Source organism: Lampris incognitus, chromosome 17 (assembly GCF_029633865.1).
Source record: "Lampris incognitus isolate fLamInc1 chromosome 17, fLamInc1.hap2, whole genome shotgun sequence".
Taxonomy (NCBI): domain Eukaryota; kingdom Metazoa; phylum Chordata; class Actinopteri; order Lampriformes; family Lampridae; genus Lampris; species Lampris incognitus.
In genome coordinates, this window is record NC_079227.1 from 10,191,255 (window position 1) to 10,205,239 (window position 13,985).

At 45.9% G+C, this 13,985-nt stretch overlaps 1 protein-coding gene across 1 annotated transcript in view; it reads right to left on the reverse strand.

The window, feature by feature from the left end:
* The window catches only part of LOC130127908 (putative protein MSS51 homolog, mitochondrial), a 32,098-nt gene that overhangs the window by 12,755 nt on the left and 5,358 nt on the right, over positions 1-13,985 (reverse strand). The window contains exons 2-3 of the mRNA XM_056297620.1: positions 7,549-7,730; positions 2,100-2,249 (exon numbers count right to left, since the gene is read on the reverse strand). Coding sequence (XP_056153595.1) covers positions 2,100-2,249; positions 7,549-7,706 — 308 coding nt within the window. The 5' untranslated portion in view covers positions 7,707-7,730. The remainder of the gene's footprint in view (positions 1-2,099; positions 2,250-7,548; positions 7,731-13,985) is intronic.

Sequence of the window (13,985 nt, forward strand, 5' to 3'; positions counted from 1 at the left end):
AGAGAGAGAGAGAGGGACAGAGAGAGAGAGGGACAGAGAGAGAGAGAGAGGGACAGAGAGAGAGAGAGAGGGACAGAGAGAGAGAGAGAGAGAGGGACAGAGAGAGAGAGGGACAGAGAGAGAGAGAGAGAGAGGGAAAGAGAGAGAGAGAGGGAGGTTACAATTGAATGGCCTACATCAATACTTGTCTAAACAGTGGATTTCACTTAGTTTCCTCTCACTTGGATGTGAACGTTGCATCGTCAGTCAGATATTCAATACTTGAAATGAAAATGACACCTGCTCTTGTAAAACACGTAAAACACATAGCTAGTGATGCAAACTTGGTGTTGATGTGTATTTGTTTTAACAGCATTTCATCTGGTTGTACTTGGACAAGGATGGTAGCTGGGCCTAACTTAATGCTCTGGCTGACAAACATTTTACACAAAACAGATTAAGTTTGGTGTCGTTGCCCAGACTCTGTCACGCAGAACTTCAGCTGGCTTTCCAGTCCTCCCAATCTCACATTTTGGGAACGATCTCGTAATGCGTTGAGTTTGGACAACGCCAACGTACGCAGTCATAAACATTTCAGTTTTTGTGTGGATTTAAGTGCAGCGATAGGAAGATGCGCGGAGCATTTTGCCGGAGGAGGCCCGGCTATATTTGCCCTTGGCGGTTCTCGGCGTCATTTGAGCCGGCGGCGCCCTCGGCATCTAGTCACTCTGACACAACAAGCTGGGCTTTAATGTGAGAAGGCCGCTGTAACAACAGCGATCCGGTGGGTCCAATGCTCCTTTTACTGTTGTTGTTCCCTTTGAAACAGGCTTGCAGGTCACAGGGCAGGCCGGTTCATGGTCTGTGATGTCACAAATTCAATTTTAACTCGTTGAAACGCTGATCGGTCGCTATCAGATCAACAATTGGCGTTTTAACTCGTTGAAATTCCAGCTTTCATAGAAATGAATGGGAGAAAAGCTGTAAGCCTCGTGATTTAACTTTGACTTTCAATACCAAGACAAGGATTTATGATATCAACAACTGGCACAGGAACTAGTTAAAGCTGAATTATAACTGGCTGGAATTCAGTTTCTGGTACCAAGAAGGGGTAATTTAACTAATGAAAATTGAATTTGTAACCTTATAAAAAAGAGACAAAGCTGAAATGGTTTGCCATGCCTTCAGCTGTTCAGGCGTTAATGTGTCTGTAAGTCTGTCAGCAGCTGAGAATTCTTCATAGCCACTAAATATTTTTGTTGTTATCACAACAGAAATGTTCTGGACTGGACTGACAGAACACGTCCAACACTTTTAAAATCATGCAGAAATATCTTATCAGGTTTCGAGATTATCGACCATGATAAACTTAACAAATTAAACTTGTTATTCTTCAAACTTGATAGAATATCAGGGCGTCCGGGTGGCGTGGCGGTCTATTCCATTGCCTACCAACACGGGGATCACCGGTTTGAATCCCTGTGTTACCTCCGGCTTGGTCGGGTGTCCCTACAGACACAATTGGCCGTGTCTGCGGGTGGGAAGCTGGGTGTGGGTATGTGTCCTGGTCACTGCACTAGCGCCTCCTCTGGTTGGTCGGGGCACTTGTTCAGGGGGGAGGGGGAACTGGGGGGAATAGCATGGGAAACTCCCCACTGTCAGGTGAAAAGAAGCGGCTGACGACTCCACATGTATCAGAGAAGGCATGTGGTAGTCTGCAGCCCTCCCCGGATCGGCAGAGGGGGTGGAGCAGCAACCAGGATGGGTCGGAAGAGTGGGGTAATTGGCCAAGTACAATTGGGAGAAAAGGGAGGGGGCCCTGACAGATTATCTTAAAATCTGCACAATTTCACTTGTTTCCAGATTTCTGGTCTTTCAAGGAAACAATCTTTATTTTGTTTCCAGAAATCTCAGTTGAAATATCTTCAACTGGCAGATTATGCTTGTTTTGGGGATATTCGTATTTGAATGTGCCAAATTTTGTCTCAATTGTGACATGGTCTTTTTTTGCTGTGTAATTATTGTATTTGTATTTGAATGGGTCACGTTGTGTCATAGGTGCGATGCTGAAAAACTGTTTGCCCCTCTGGGACAAAATGAAGCTGAATGTTAAAACTTACTTGATGCAGCGTTTGAGCGTCTCTCCGTCGGGGAGGTTCTCGGCCAGTTTGTTGCAGGCGGTGCAGAACTTGAAGGTCTCCTCCATCCGCTGGAACATTTCCTTGTAGTTGCGAAAGGAGATGCCTTTAGTCTTTCCCTCCATGGCCACCCTGTTTGGAATCAGAATGGCTTTATTTGATCAGTGCAGAGGTTTGGTTTGTTTGGCACTGGCACAGATAACAACACATCTGGACAGAAAAGAAGCAGGACGTCGGGTTGACAATAGGTTGTGTGGGTCATGTTCTCCTAACCAGACCATCTTCAGGTTCCCTACACATCCTGGAAACCTGGAAATTTATAGACTTGTTTTCTAGTCATGGAAAACATCTGAAAATGATAGAATTGATCAAAAGTCCTGAAAAATATCACCAAGGCCCTGGATATTTGTGAAGTTAGGTTATAAAACTGTATTTCTATCTGCTGAGATGTGTCAGTGTGTGAAGTTTGGGTGGTTTGTACGGTGAGCAGCTAAAAGTCACAGCCCATTTAGAGACTGTTGAGACTTCACTGATAGTTAATACTGAATAATATGACCTATCAGCAACGCCTGCATGGACAATGTCCTTGAAACATCCTGGAAAGTGATTTCCTAAGAAGTGTGGGAACCCTGATCCTTCCTTTGCTTCGCACATCCAAACGCTGCTCCTGCGGCCCTCCTCAAATGTTATTCTGCTTCTCTTGCTATCTTTCAAAATGTCACAGGATTTATCGTCTTTCCTTTGTGGCTCTGACCCTTGACCTCCTCACATCCCGTTTCATGTAAATTTACTGCTGCACTCACTGTGATTTGCACTGGATAGAAATGTCTAAATGAACGATGCTATGAATGAGCTAAAGGTGTATGTGTGTGTGTGTGTATATATATATATATATATATATATATATATATAAACCTTGTTAAAAGAAAAACTCAATGGTAGGGAAAGTGCTCAACAAATAAGGAGCAAAATAATCCAGTGAGTCAATTAAATTCTTTATGAGACAGTACAAGTCTGCTTCATGCCATAATTCAGCATAATAATAATCATGCTGATGGTTGCTTATGGCATGAAACAGGCTGGTACAGTCTCATAAAGGATTTACTTGACTCACTGGACTATATACACTCACTGGCCACTTTATTAGGTACACCTTGCTAGTACTGGGTTGGACCCCCTTTTGCCTTCAGAACAGCCTTAATCCTTCGTGGCACAGATTCAACAAGGTACTGGAAACATTCCTCAGAGTTTGGTCCATATTGACATGATAGCATCACGCAGTTGCTGCAGATTTGTCGGCTGCACATCCATGATGCGAATCTCCCGGTCCACCACATCCCAAAGGTGCTCTATTGGATTGAGATCTGGTGACTGTGGAGGCCATTTGAGTACAGTGAACTAATTGTCATGTTCAAGAAACCAGTCTGAGATGATTCGAGCTTTATGACATGGCGCGTTATCCTGCTGGAAGTAGCCATCAGAAGATGGGAACACTGTGGTCATAAAGGGATGGACATGGTCAGCAACAATACTCAGGTAGGCTGTGGCGTTGACACGATGCTCAATTGATACTAAGGGGCCCAAAGTGTGCCAAGAAAATATCCCCCACACCATTACACCACCACCACCAGCCTGAACCGTTGATACAAGGCAGGATGGATCCATGCTTTCAGTGTTGTTGACGCCAAATTCTGACCCTACCATCCGAATGTCGCAGCAGAAATCGAGACTCATCAACCAGGCAACGTTTTTCCAATCTTCTATTGTCCAATTTTGGTGAGCCTGTGCGAATTGTAGCCTCAGTTTCCTGTTCTTAGCTGACAGGAGTGGCACCCGGTGTGGTCTTCTGCTGCTGTAGCCCATCTGCCTCAGGGTTCGACGTGTTGTGCGTTCAGAGATGCTCTTCTGCATACCTCGGTTGTAATGAGTGGTTATTTGAGTTACTGTTGCCTTTCTGTCAGCTCGAACCAGTCTGGCCATTCTCCTCTGACCTCTGGCATCAACAAGGCATTTTCGCCCACAGAACTGCCGCTCACTGGATATTTTCTCTTTTTCGGACCATTCTCTGTAAACCCTAGAGATGGTTGTGCGTGAAAATCCCAGTAGATCAGCAGTTTCTGAAATACTCAGACCAGCCCGTCTGGCACCAACAACCATGTCACGTTCAAAGTCACTTAATCACCTTTCTTCCCCATTCTGATGCTCGGTTTGAACTGCAGCAGATCGTCTTGACCATGTCTACGTGCCTAAATGCATTGAGTTGCTGCCATGTGATTGGCTGATTAGAAATTTGCATTAACAAGCAGTTGGACAGGTGTGCCTAATAAAGTGGCCGGTGAGTGTATATATATAAATATATATATATTTTTTTTTATTCCAAAGCGGAATAAAAAAAGTTTTAATACATTGCAGTACAGGCTGTTCGTGCGCCGCACACTCATCAGCTGCCAATGCGATTCAACAAAGAAAACACACTATATATATATATATATATGTGTGTGTGTGTGTGTGTGTGTGTGTGTGTGTGTATGGGAGTAAACAGATATAGAAAAACAACAGGAACATGAAGGACGAAGTCTTACTGGTTGCAAAATTCCCATAAATCAAGTTGAGCTACATGGTTAAATGAGAGTCAAACACTGAATTGGATAGAATTGAAATATATACAGTGATACATGCAAAAGAAAAACGGTCATAATCAGCACGATAATAATCTGGGTCTAAACCAGTGATGTGCAGTCAGGGGAGGCAGGGTAGGCAGTGCTTCACCCAGGCTGATAAAAAAAAAAAAAAAAGAAATATCATGATAGTTACCCCAAAATATTTATTTATTTATTTATTTACTTTAACTTTAATTTGTTAAGATTGTTGTAAAAAATAATAATAAAAAATCATGTAAAACTTGTTGTTTTATCAACAAAAGGCATGCCCTATTCAGGATGGCTTGCTCCCAAAGCTAGCATTCGTGAATGCAGGCTGCTGAGGCAGAGTCTGCTTGTGCCTCTCTCTGGCATGTGGGTAAGTACTTACTGCCTCCCCAGCCATGCACCTCACTGCACGTTACTGGTCTAAACATAGGCATGTCCTCTTTTCTGGAACTGAGAGATGTTCTCCCATCAATATCTGACCTTGGTCTAACCCTGACACCTTTTCTAGTAAGTCAAATCAATTTTATTTGTATAGCCCAATATCACAGATTACAAATTTGCCTGAAGGGTCTGACAGGCTAAAGGAGATGATGGCCCAGGGACATCATGTCAGATGTCAGTGTGAGAAGGTCTTCTGGTTGCACAAATCAGAAAAAAAAAACAAAAACCTTAACACAGAAACATGACTCAACCTGAGTTCACAACAAAGTAGGGTGACCAGATGAGAATGGGTGAAATTCGGCACAAGAACTACAACAACACACATATTCAAACTAACACATATATCCAAACTAAAAAAAAAAAAAAAATCACTGTTCAAGGGAACAAACGCCAGCCAGGATGACTGTCATAACCGGCGGTCTGCATGGACTAGCAGTTAGCCTAGCCTGCCCCGCATCCGTGTCAGACCGTTGATGAGCAAAGTCGCGGAGTAACCAAAAGCAGTAACTGCAGTTTTGTGGAGTAACCAAAAGCAGTACTGCAGTTTTGCTAGGCTACAAGGTCCTGAAAGCACAATGACTCGCTGAGGAATGTGTCAATTACAGTGCACCTGCAGTCGCCTCTTCCCCCAGCTCCCATGAGCCAGTGGTAGCCGGGCCTACTGACACCAATTTCGATTGTCTTCGAGGAAAAAATAAATGCTCGCCATATATTCTGAACGGTAAACTTTATTTGCGCTCTAGTCATTGTTTAAGTTGTTAAATGACATGTGCTTGTGCACATTTCATATGTGTGTTTGACGCACATGAGAAAGTAGTTTATAGGAGATATTTCGACTGCTATTATTTAGTTTGAGGAGCTTAAATTGGATTATTTGGAAAATAACTGTTATGACTCTGCTGTAAAGAATTTGGAACCAGGTTACTGCAGTTACAGTGCATCCGGAAAGTATTCACACCCCTTCACTTTCCCCACATTTTGTTATGTTACAGCCTTATTCCAAAATGGATTAAATTCCTTTTTTTTTCTCATCAATCTACACACACAATACCCCATAATGACAAAGCGACATAACGACAAAGGAATTTAATCCATTTTGGAATAAGGCTGTAACACAACAAAATGTGAGGAAAGTGAAGGGGTGTGAACACTTTCCGGATGCACTGTATTATGCAGACCCGTTTGGTGTTATTTGTAAATGGATCTGAAAAATGCCCACATATTGCATCGTGCATATTTCTGACACTATGAGCACACTAGCATTGCACTAGATATTTGTATTATGTGTATGACACATTGATGTTTGTGTGTTGTTGCCGGTTTTTGCTTTATGTGTATGGCATATTGGCCTTTCTGCGTTGTCGCTGGTATGGTACGTTGCAAATAGAGGGGTGGCTAATTGTTTTTTGCCTAGAGCAGCAGAAGTGCACACGCTGTCATCAATCAGTATTAACTATGCAATTGCTGGGCAGATTTCTTGTGATGATGCAATTGATGACTTTGCATCAAGGAAGGCAAGAAAGTCAGGGTTTAGATGGCAGTTGTGCCCTGTGATGGCCTGGCGGCCTGTCCAGGGTGTCTCCTCGCCTGCCGCCCAATGACTGCTGGGATAGGCTGCAGCATCCCCGCAACCCTGAGAGCAGGTTTGGATAACGGATGGACGGAGATGGCAGTTGTGCAATTTAGTTTGTGTGTTTCTTGTTTGAAGTGCAATATTTATATTTGTGTTATTTTATTTATGTATTTGTGTGAAACAGGATTTGTGCATTTTAATTTTTTTTTATTTAGAAATAAGGAACTAGTGTAATAATGTGATTCTTTATCAAATGTATTTATATACTACAATTTGTTTCTATTTGTCTTTGTTACTTTTTGATATCTATGAGTTATATTTTATATTTATTACATTTATAAAGGTTTTATTCAAAATGTCTGTGCAGAATGGTGCTTTTCTTTCCTTTTTTTACTTGGCGAAGGGGGAGTAGACACAATTTTTGTTGGGGGGGGGGGGGGTTGCCCAGGACGCCATACAAGCTAGAACCGCCACTGCTTGCTTGTAGTATACATAAATTGGAGTAATATTCAAGAAGACACAATAAAATTCACTTAGCCTATCATGCTGGAAAACTGGATTGCAGCGGGCCTCTGGAATATTTGGCAGAAGAGGTTATTAGGCTATAACAAATCAAAACTTGGGTTTAGTCTAATTTTCAGGACAAAATTCAGGATTCGGGACAGCTGGTTGTAATTTGGGACTATCCCGGACTTTTCGGGACATCTGGTCACCCTACAACAAAGTTACATTTACATCGACTACTATCAGTAAAGCCCTTTTGTCCTACCTGTATTCGCCGTAGTCCTTCATTTTGAGCTTGTTGAGGATAACCTTGGAGAGCCCGGGTACGTTGGAGTCCAGACAGTAGAACCCAGCCTGGTCAGAGAAGACGCTGTTGGGCCCCGGAGCAAAGGACTGTGGGAGCGCTGGGATCTGTCCTGCCATGTTGCTCCTTTACAGCTTTTCACTCTTATAATCCAAAAGAGAGAAGAAAACAGAGGGAAATATATGATATGCTCCACTTCCTGTTCTGATTGATAATTCACTTGAGACATAACATTAGAATATTTTCTCCATATATACCTGAATATCTTGTTGATTTAAAAAAAAAATCAAGCCTTTTAAAGGTGCAGTCCACAAATGATGTGCACGGCGGCAGTCAAGCCCCACCTCTTTCATTTTGGTCAGACACTGTAAATGTTCTTTATTACTTGCAAATGAGAAAAACAAATGATACTGTATCTCTATCAATGCCTTTCAAGGCTTTCAGTTGTCTCTTTTTCTTCGACAAATACACAATGTTGACCCGACGGTGAGATATGTCATGTTCCTTGTCAGTAGAGCACATGTGTTGTTGCAGTACTCCACACAGCCGAGGTGATGCGTGCCATTACGGATTGCACCCTTAAAAACACTGTATTAACATGGTTAAAATGGTCATCATACACTTAACAAAATAAAAATAGACAAGCTCATTATCTTATTCCAAACAAGATCCTCTAGTCTGAGCTAACTAGTGTTGTACAGTTCTTGTGTTGAAGGAGATGTTTTTTCTTTCTATTTTTCACACCTCGACTTGTTTTGACGGCTGAGGTCTGCGGTCCCCCTCAGAATAGTCATGTGACGTTGTGACAGTCAGCTGATTTTACAGAGGTTCAGCCTTCTGGCCAAAAGTCTCAAAAATGCTATGACAACCATGACCCTGACTCCTATTTTCCAATACTTATTTTTCAATACTTAATTTGCGATATCACAGTTAAAGTTTTCTTACCCCGCTTGCAGATAGCATTGCTTGTTTTAATAAAATGTGTGTTCTTCTGACAAAAACCTTAATTTAACAATGTAGCATTCACTGCTATTAAAGATCATACTTACAGAAATTACAACCGGATGTTGTCTTTATTCTCGGCTATTGTCGGCCACAGCCGCACTGTACAGACTGCCATTATCTCAACAACTCATAGATCGTCTCCTTCTCAAACGAAAAATAACAAAACCAATAAGTAACCAGCAGGCCAGGCTCCCCCCCCCCCCCCCGCTCTGCCAACCACAGGCACGCACACTGAGCAACATAATATGCATTCCCATGACTGGCAGAGAGCAGGGGGATGATAGAATGACTCCGCTAATTAGAACTCCCACCAGCACAGGATTGCTACACTACCCCCCCCCACTATAAAGTTCCTCGAGAATCTCTTCTCGAGATTCCCTGATAACTAAATACATCATTTACTTGAACTAGGAAGACCCGGGTAGACTACCGTCACTTCTCGTGAGACTAGGGCACATTCTTGCCCTCTCCAGGAACCTCAGGTCTCACTTCTATTTCCAATCCCAAGAGGAGTAAAAAAAAAATGTCTCTGAAGCAACTTGGAGGCCTCCTCTGCCTTCGTGGACGTGCCGCCTGGGGAGCTGGAGCCAAGAGAACAGGCGGGACTCAAGAGAACATGGGGGACTCAAGAGAACAGGGGGCACTCAATAGAACAGGGGGGGGCTCACTTTCTCTGTCCCGCTCCGATGGCTGAGTCCGAGAAAGAGGAGGTGGGTGACTCAGTGACTGACAGGCTCCTACTGCCCTGTGATTCCAGGGACCAGGACAGGGGTGCCGGGGAGGGGAAAATGAGAAGGCTGAGGACGCAGTCTCTGAAGCCCCTGCATTGCCACAGTGAAGATGAGCAGGCCATGAGGGGGATGGGGGTTATCGTGCTTTGAGTGGCTGTTGCAGCTAGAAAAGCGCTATATAAAATGCAACTTGATTGATTGATTGACCTCTGATGTCTGTGGGGAAGAGCCCCCTCTGTAAGAGGCCAGTCTGTCTCTAGAGAGCACCACTTTACTCCCCTTGGACGGCACCTGCACCCTGTAAACGACCTCCCCCAACATCTCTAGTACTCCGCAAGGGCTCGCCCACTGGCTGTCGAGCTTAGGGCACTAGCCTTTTTTCTGCTGAGGGCTGTAGACCCAGACCAGCTCTCCAGCCAGAAAGTGCCTCTCTTGTGTCCTCCCATCATAGTTCTGTTTTTGCCTCAACCCGGCTCTCTGTTGCTGCTCCTGGGTAAAAATGTGGGCTGACTCAAGGCAGTCCTGCAGCCTCTTGGCATACTCAGGACCTAGGGAAGGGTCTGGGGAATCCCGTGACAACCAAAAGCCAACTCTGCTGGGGTGTGGAGCTCTCTCCCCAGCATCAGAAGGGCAGGTGTGCAGGATGTGGTCTCTTGAACAGCAGACCATGAACATCAAGCATAGATGGTCATCTCAGTCCTACTGGTGTGTGAAGAGAGGATGGCCAGCTGCTGGCCCAAGGTGCAACGGAATCTTTCCACCAAACGGTCACTCTGGGGCCACAAGGGGGTGGTGTGGGTCTTGTGTATAGCCAGACACTCGTACTTGGAGGTAAAAACCTAGGACTCAAAATTCCGCCCCTGGTTACTGTGTATGGTCTCCGGCACTTCAAAACGGCTGAATATGCCCTTGAGGGCATCTATGAGTCTCTACCTCCTTGTCTGGGAGGGCAAACGACTCTGGCCATTTTGTGAAATGGTCTGTGGCGCAAAGGACATAGCGGTTACCCTTGTCTGAGCAACCCTGTGTCCACTAGAGCGGATCAGGACATCCCCTCCACTGTGACATGGACATAACAAGAGTCCCCAATACAGGTATGCCCCACCATGATGACAGGCTCCAGACATGTGCTATCATCTGCTTCTTGGGGGAGTGGAACCTGGTTCCTAAGGCTGTGCTTTTGGGCCCCACCTGTCAATGGTGCGGCTTGAGAAAACAGGGTTGGAGCTGGGGTTGGGGCCGGGGTCTGCATATCCCCCTCTATGCAGGCCCCTAGCCATTTCCCTGAGTCCTTGGGGACTTGAGTCACTCCCTGACCAAATGCCCTGGCTGATCACACCCCCAGCAGATCCTGGGGCCCGGATATGGCCTGCGTGCTACCTGTATCAATACAGCCCTTATCAGTTCAGTCACTTCAGCCACCCATGCCGGCTTCTCTCCCTCCAAGGAGCACTCTACTGTAGCCCTCACAGCAAGTGGGCTCTCAGTTGTGACAGTTCCCAGCAGCCACACCCCCACATACTCTATCTCTCCACAGCCATCTCCAAGGCTGCCTGCAAAGTCTGTGGATGCTGCAGCTGTACCTGGACACGTAAGTCAGTGGGGAAGAAGGCTCTGATGAATTGGTCCCGCGCCAGCTCGCTCTGTACCTCCAGGGGCTTATATGCATATATCCACTGCGTCAGGCTCTCTGTATCGTTGGCTAACACCTGTAGTGGCTCCCCAGATTTTCAGCATTAATCATAGGTCATTATGCAGGAGCTCAGGCTGTAAACACTGTCCAAACCACCTCTGCAGGGCCCCCACTAAAGCCCCATAACTACATCTACTCTCTGGGCTAAGCAGCAGCAGACCGGACAGACCATGTCCGTGAGGCACAAAACCAGCTGTAGTGCTTTAGTCTCCATCGACCACCCCTCTGCCTGGCTAAAAGTCCAAATTGGGCATGCCTCCCAGTCTGACCTACCGTAGTACTTGGGCGTTTTCACCGCTGTGACAGCGACTGGGTGTAGGGCGCCGCCATGTTTGTTTACACTCCGAGCCTCGACCTGTGTCCCACATCCGGTGGAAGAAGAAACGGCGCGAAACGGCGCGAAACGCCGACGAAGGGAGTCATACCCGCAGCGGCAGCCATGGTCACAGCAGGATCCCTCGGGCGATTCCTCGCCTCACGTGAAGCGCTCCTAAGCTCCCTGGCCATAACCTCCGACCCCCCGCATGCTCCTTCCTCCTCTCTTATCTCTCCTTTACTCCTTCTTCACTCTCGTTCCGCCGCAGCAATCCATGACAAGCAGCTAGCTAACCAGCCAACTCACTTGACACTAAATGCTAGGCTAGCTCCCGACAGGAACGTTGTCCCTGGACACATGATCCCACTCCTGACACCAGTTGTAAGCGTTAAATATCTTACACAGAACTTACAGCCGAGCGTTGTCTTTATTCTCGGCTGCTGTTGGCCACAGCCACGCCGTACAGACCGCCATTATCTCAACAACTCGCCCATCCCTGACGCGAAAAACAACAAAACAAATAAGCGGGCCAGCCAGCCCCGCCCCCCCATCTGCTCCACCAACCACAGGCGCGCACACTGACCGACGTAACATGTACTGCTGTGATTGGCAGAGAGCCGGGGGACTATAGACTGAGCCCGCTAATCAGCACCACCAACAGTACAGGGTCGCTATTCTTTCTTTTTCTTTTTCTTTTTTAGAATGAATATCTTGAAACAAGTCCTATTATGTCCAAAGGAGTTGAATCGAGTGCAACTGGACTTGGTATATATCCGTGAAGACGTTTCGCCTCTCATCCAAGAGGCTTCATCAGTTCGTGCCTTTCTGGCTAGACCAAGTACACTAGTCTGACTGGCTGGTGATGAGACTCAGTATCAAGGCGACATCACTAACCGCTCGGCGAAAGGGTCAGACCCGTTAACTAGGGACTAACATGTCTTATTAGCAGTTTACAATTCAATTCCTTTGGATAACCATGACCTGGATGAATGAGAACATTCACAGACAGTCCTATTATGGAAAAAAGCACTTTCCTTAAACAAGCTTTAATATCTGCCAGTGGGGGTAAGAATATTTTATAGCTGTAAACTACTAATAAGACACGTTAGTCCCGGTTAGTGACGTCGCCTTGTGGTGCAGCACACTCCGTATCGAATCCCGCACCGGGCAAGAAAATAACCGGTTACATAGCGATAATCATTACGAGACTTAGGATAAAATCTCGTGATAAGCTTGTCGTTTTTTGCAGTGTGCCGACCGCCTGACGTATTTGCTTTGAGGGAAACGAGGGGTGGGGAAGAAAAGATGGATAGGATCCAGTTCTGGATTTAGCTCAGTGACACACCTTGTTTGTTTGGGGTTTTTTTTTTTTTTGGTATCTTGTAATAAAATAAACGCCCGCGGAATGGACTCAACACATAAGCTAACGGCACTTGATATCCGCGGTGGGGATAAACCGCGGAGCCGGTGGTTAAAAATAAGGTCTCAGGAGTCTAGCCCTCGTAATATTTGCCATTTCTTCGGGTCTGGCTCGCGGGTCAACTGACGTAATCCTCGCTCTCCGCGATGCCTTAAGCTCCCGCCGCGTGTCACCTCGCGGGCAGGCTCGGGCACATCACCCGGACCAGCTCTATTCGTAGGCAAATCGTTCGCGAAAACCATCATCAAAATCAGCAGGTAAATAAACTATATACATGAGTTACGATATTGTGTCCTCCGGACAAAAACGGTGCATGTTAAAATAACGTATCGTGATTTCGACGGTCCATAGCAATTGTTAAATCATTTTAACAACTTCGACTTTAAAACCGTTTCTTAAAATGACCAAAGGCATTGAATGAGACCCCGAGAGCAGGACAAGAGGTTTGGATGATGGATGGATGGATGGACTGATAAATACCCTGTATCTAAATGAACTCATGTGTGATTTTATATCTATCCATCCATTATCAGTTTAACAAATAAATATATTTGAACAAGTTGAGGTTCTTAAACCGCAAAGTGAAAAGCTCCGCCGCAGAGGATGTTCGCTCCAAGTTTTACCCCCAAAACAAGTGTTTCTCCGCCACTTTCGAGGAGTCGCAGCGGTTTCACGGGGGGTCGCAGCGGAGCGCCTCGTCTCGCGGATCTTGTCCGGGAGACAAACTGAAAGGCCCGGATCCAATTAGCTCCTTCCTGTCTGCAGGCAGGGCGACGGAGGGGCCGGGACAGGGCTGCAAACCGTCTCCCCTCCAGAGGCGGACTTTTAATTTTCGCATGTCTGTCCACGGGGGTCGGTAGCGTGTTTTACATGCATGACAAAACCCCCCCACTTTTTTCTTAAGGGTTTGCTTTCCCCTCTCTGCTCAATCTAAGCCCATAACACTGCACAGCCGCCTGCATATTTAATAATAATAAAAAACCCACCTTAGAGCAAGCAGAGGAATCTGATCTCTCTCTCGCTCTCTCTCTTTCACACACGCGCGCGCGCGCGCGCAGATATTCCACAGATGCCTCACGACCTCCTACCTTAATTAGGGTCCGGGACAGAAGACCGCTTTGTGAATAGAAGAAATCTGTCACTGCTCTGAAGCCGCTCTCGCTCTGAGGGAAAGACTGGGATGACGTGATTGACAGGTCGAGAGGTCCGTCTGAGTGACGACACCACCCATCG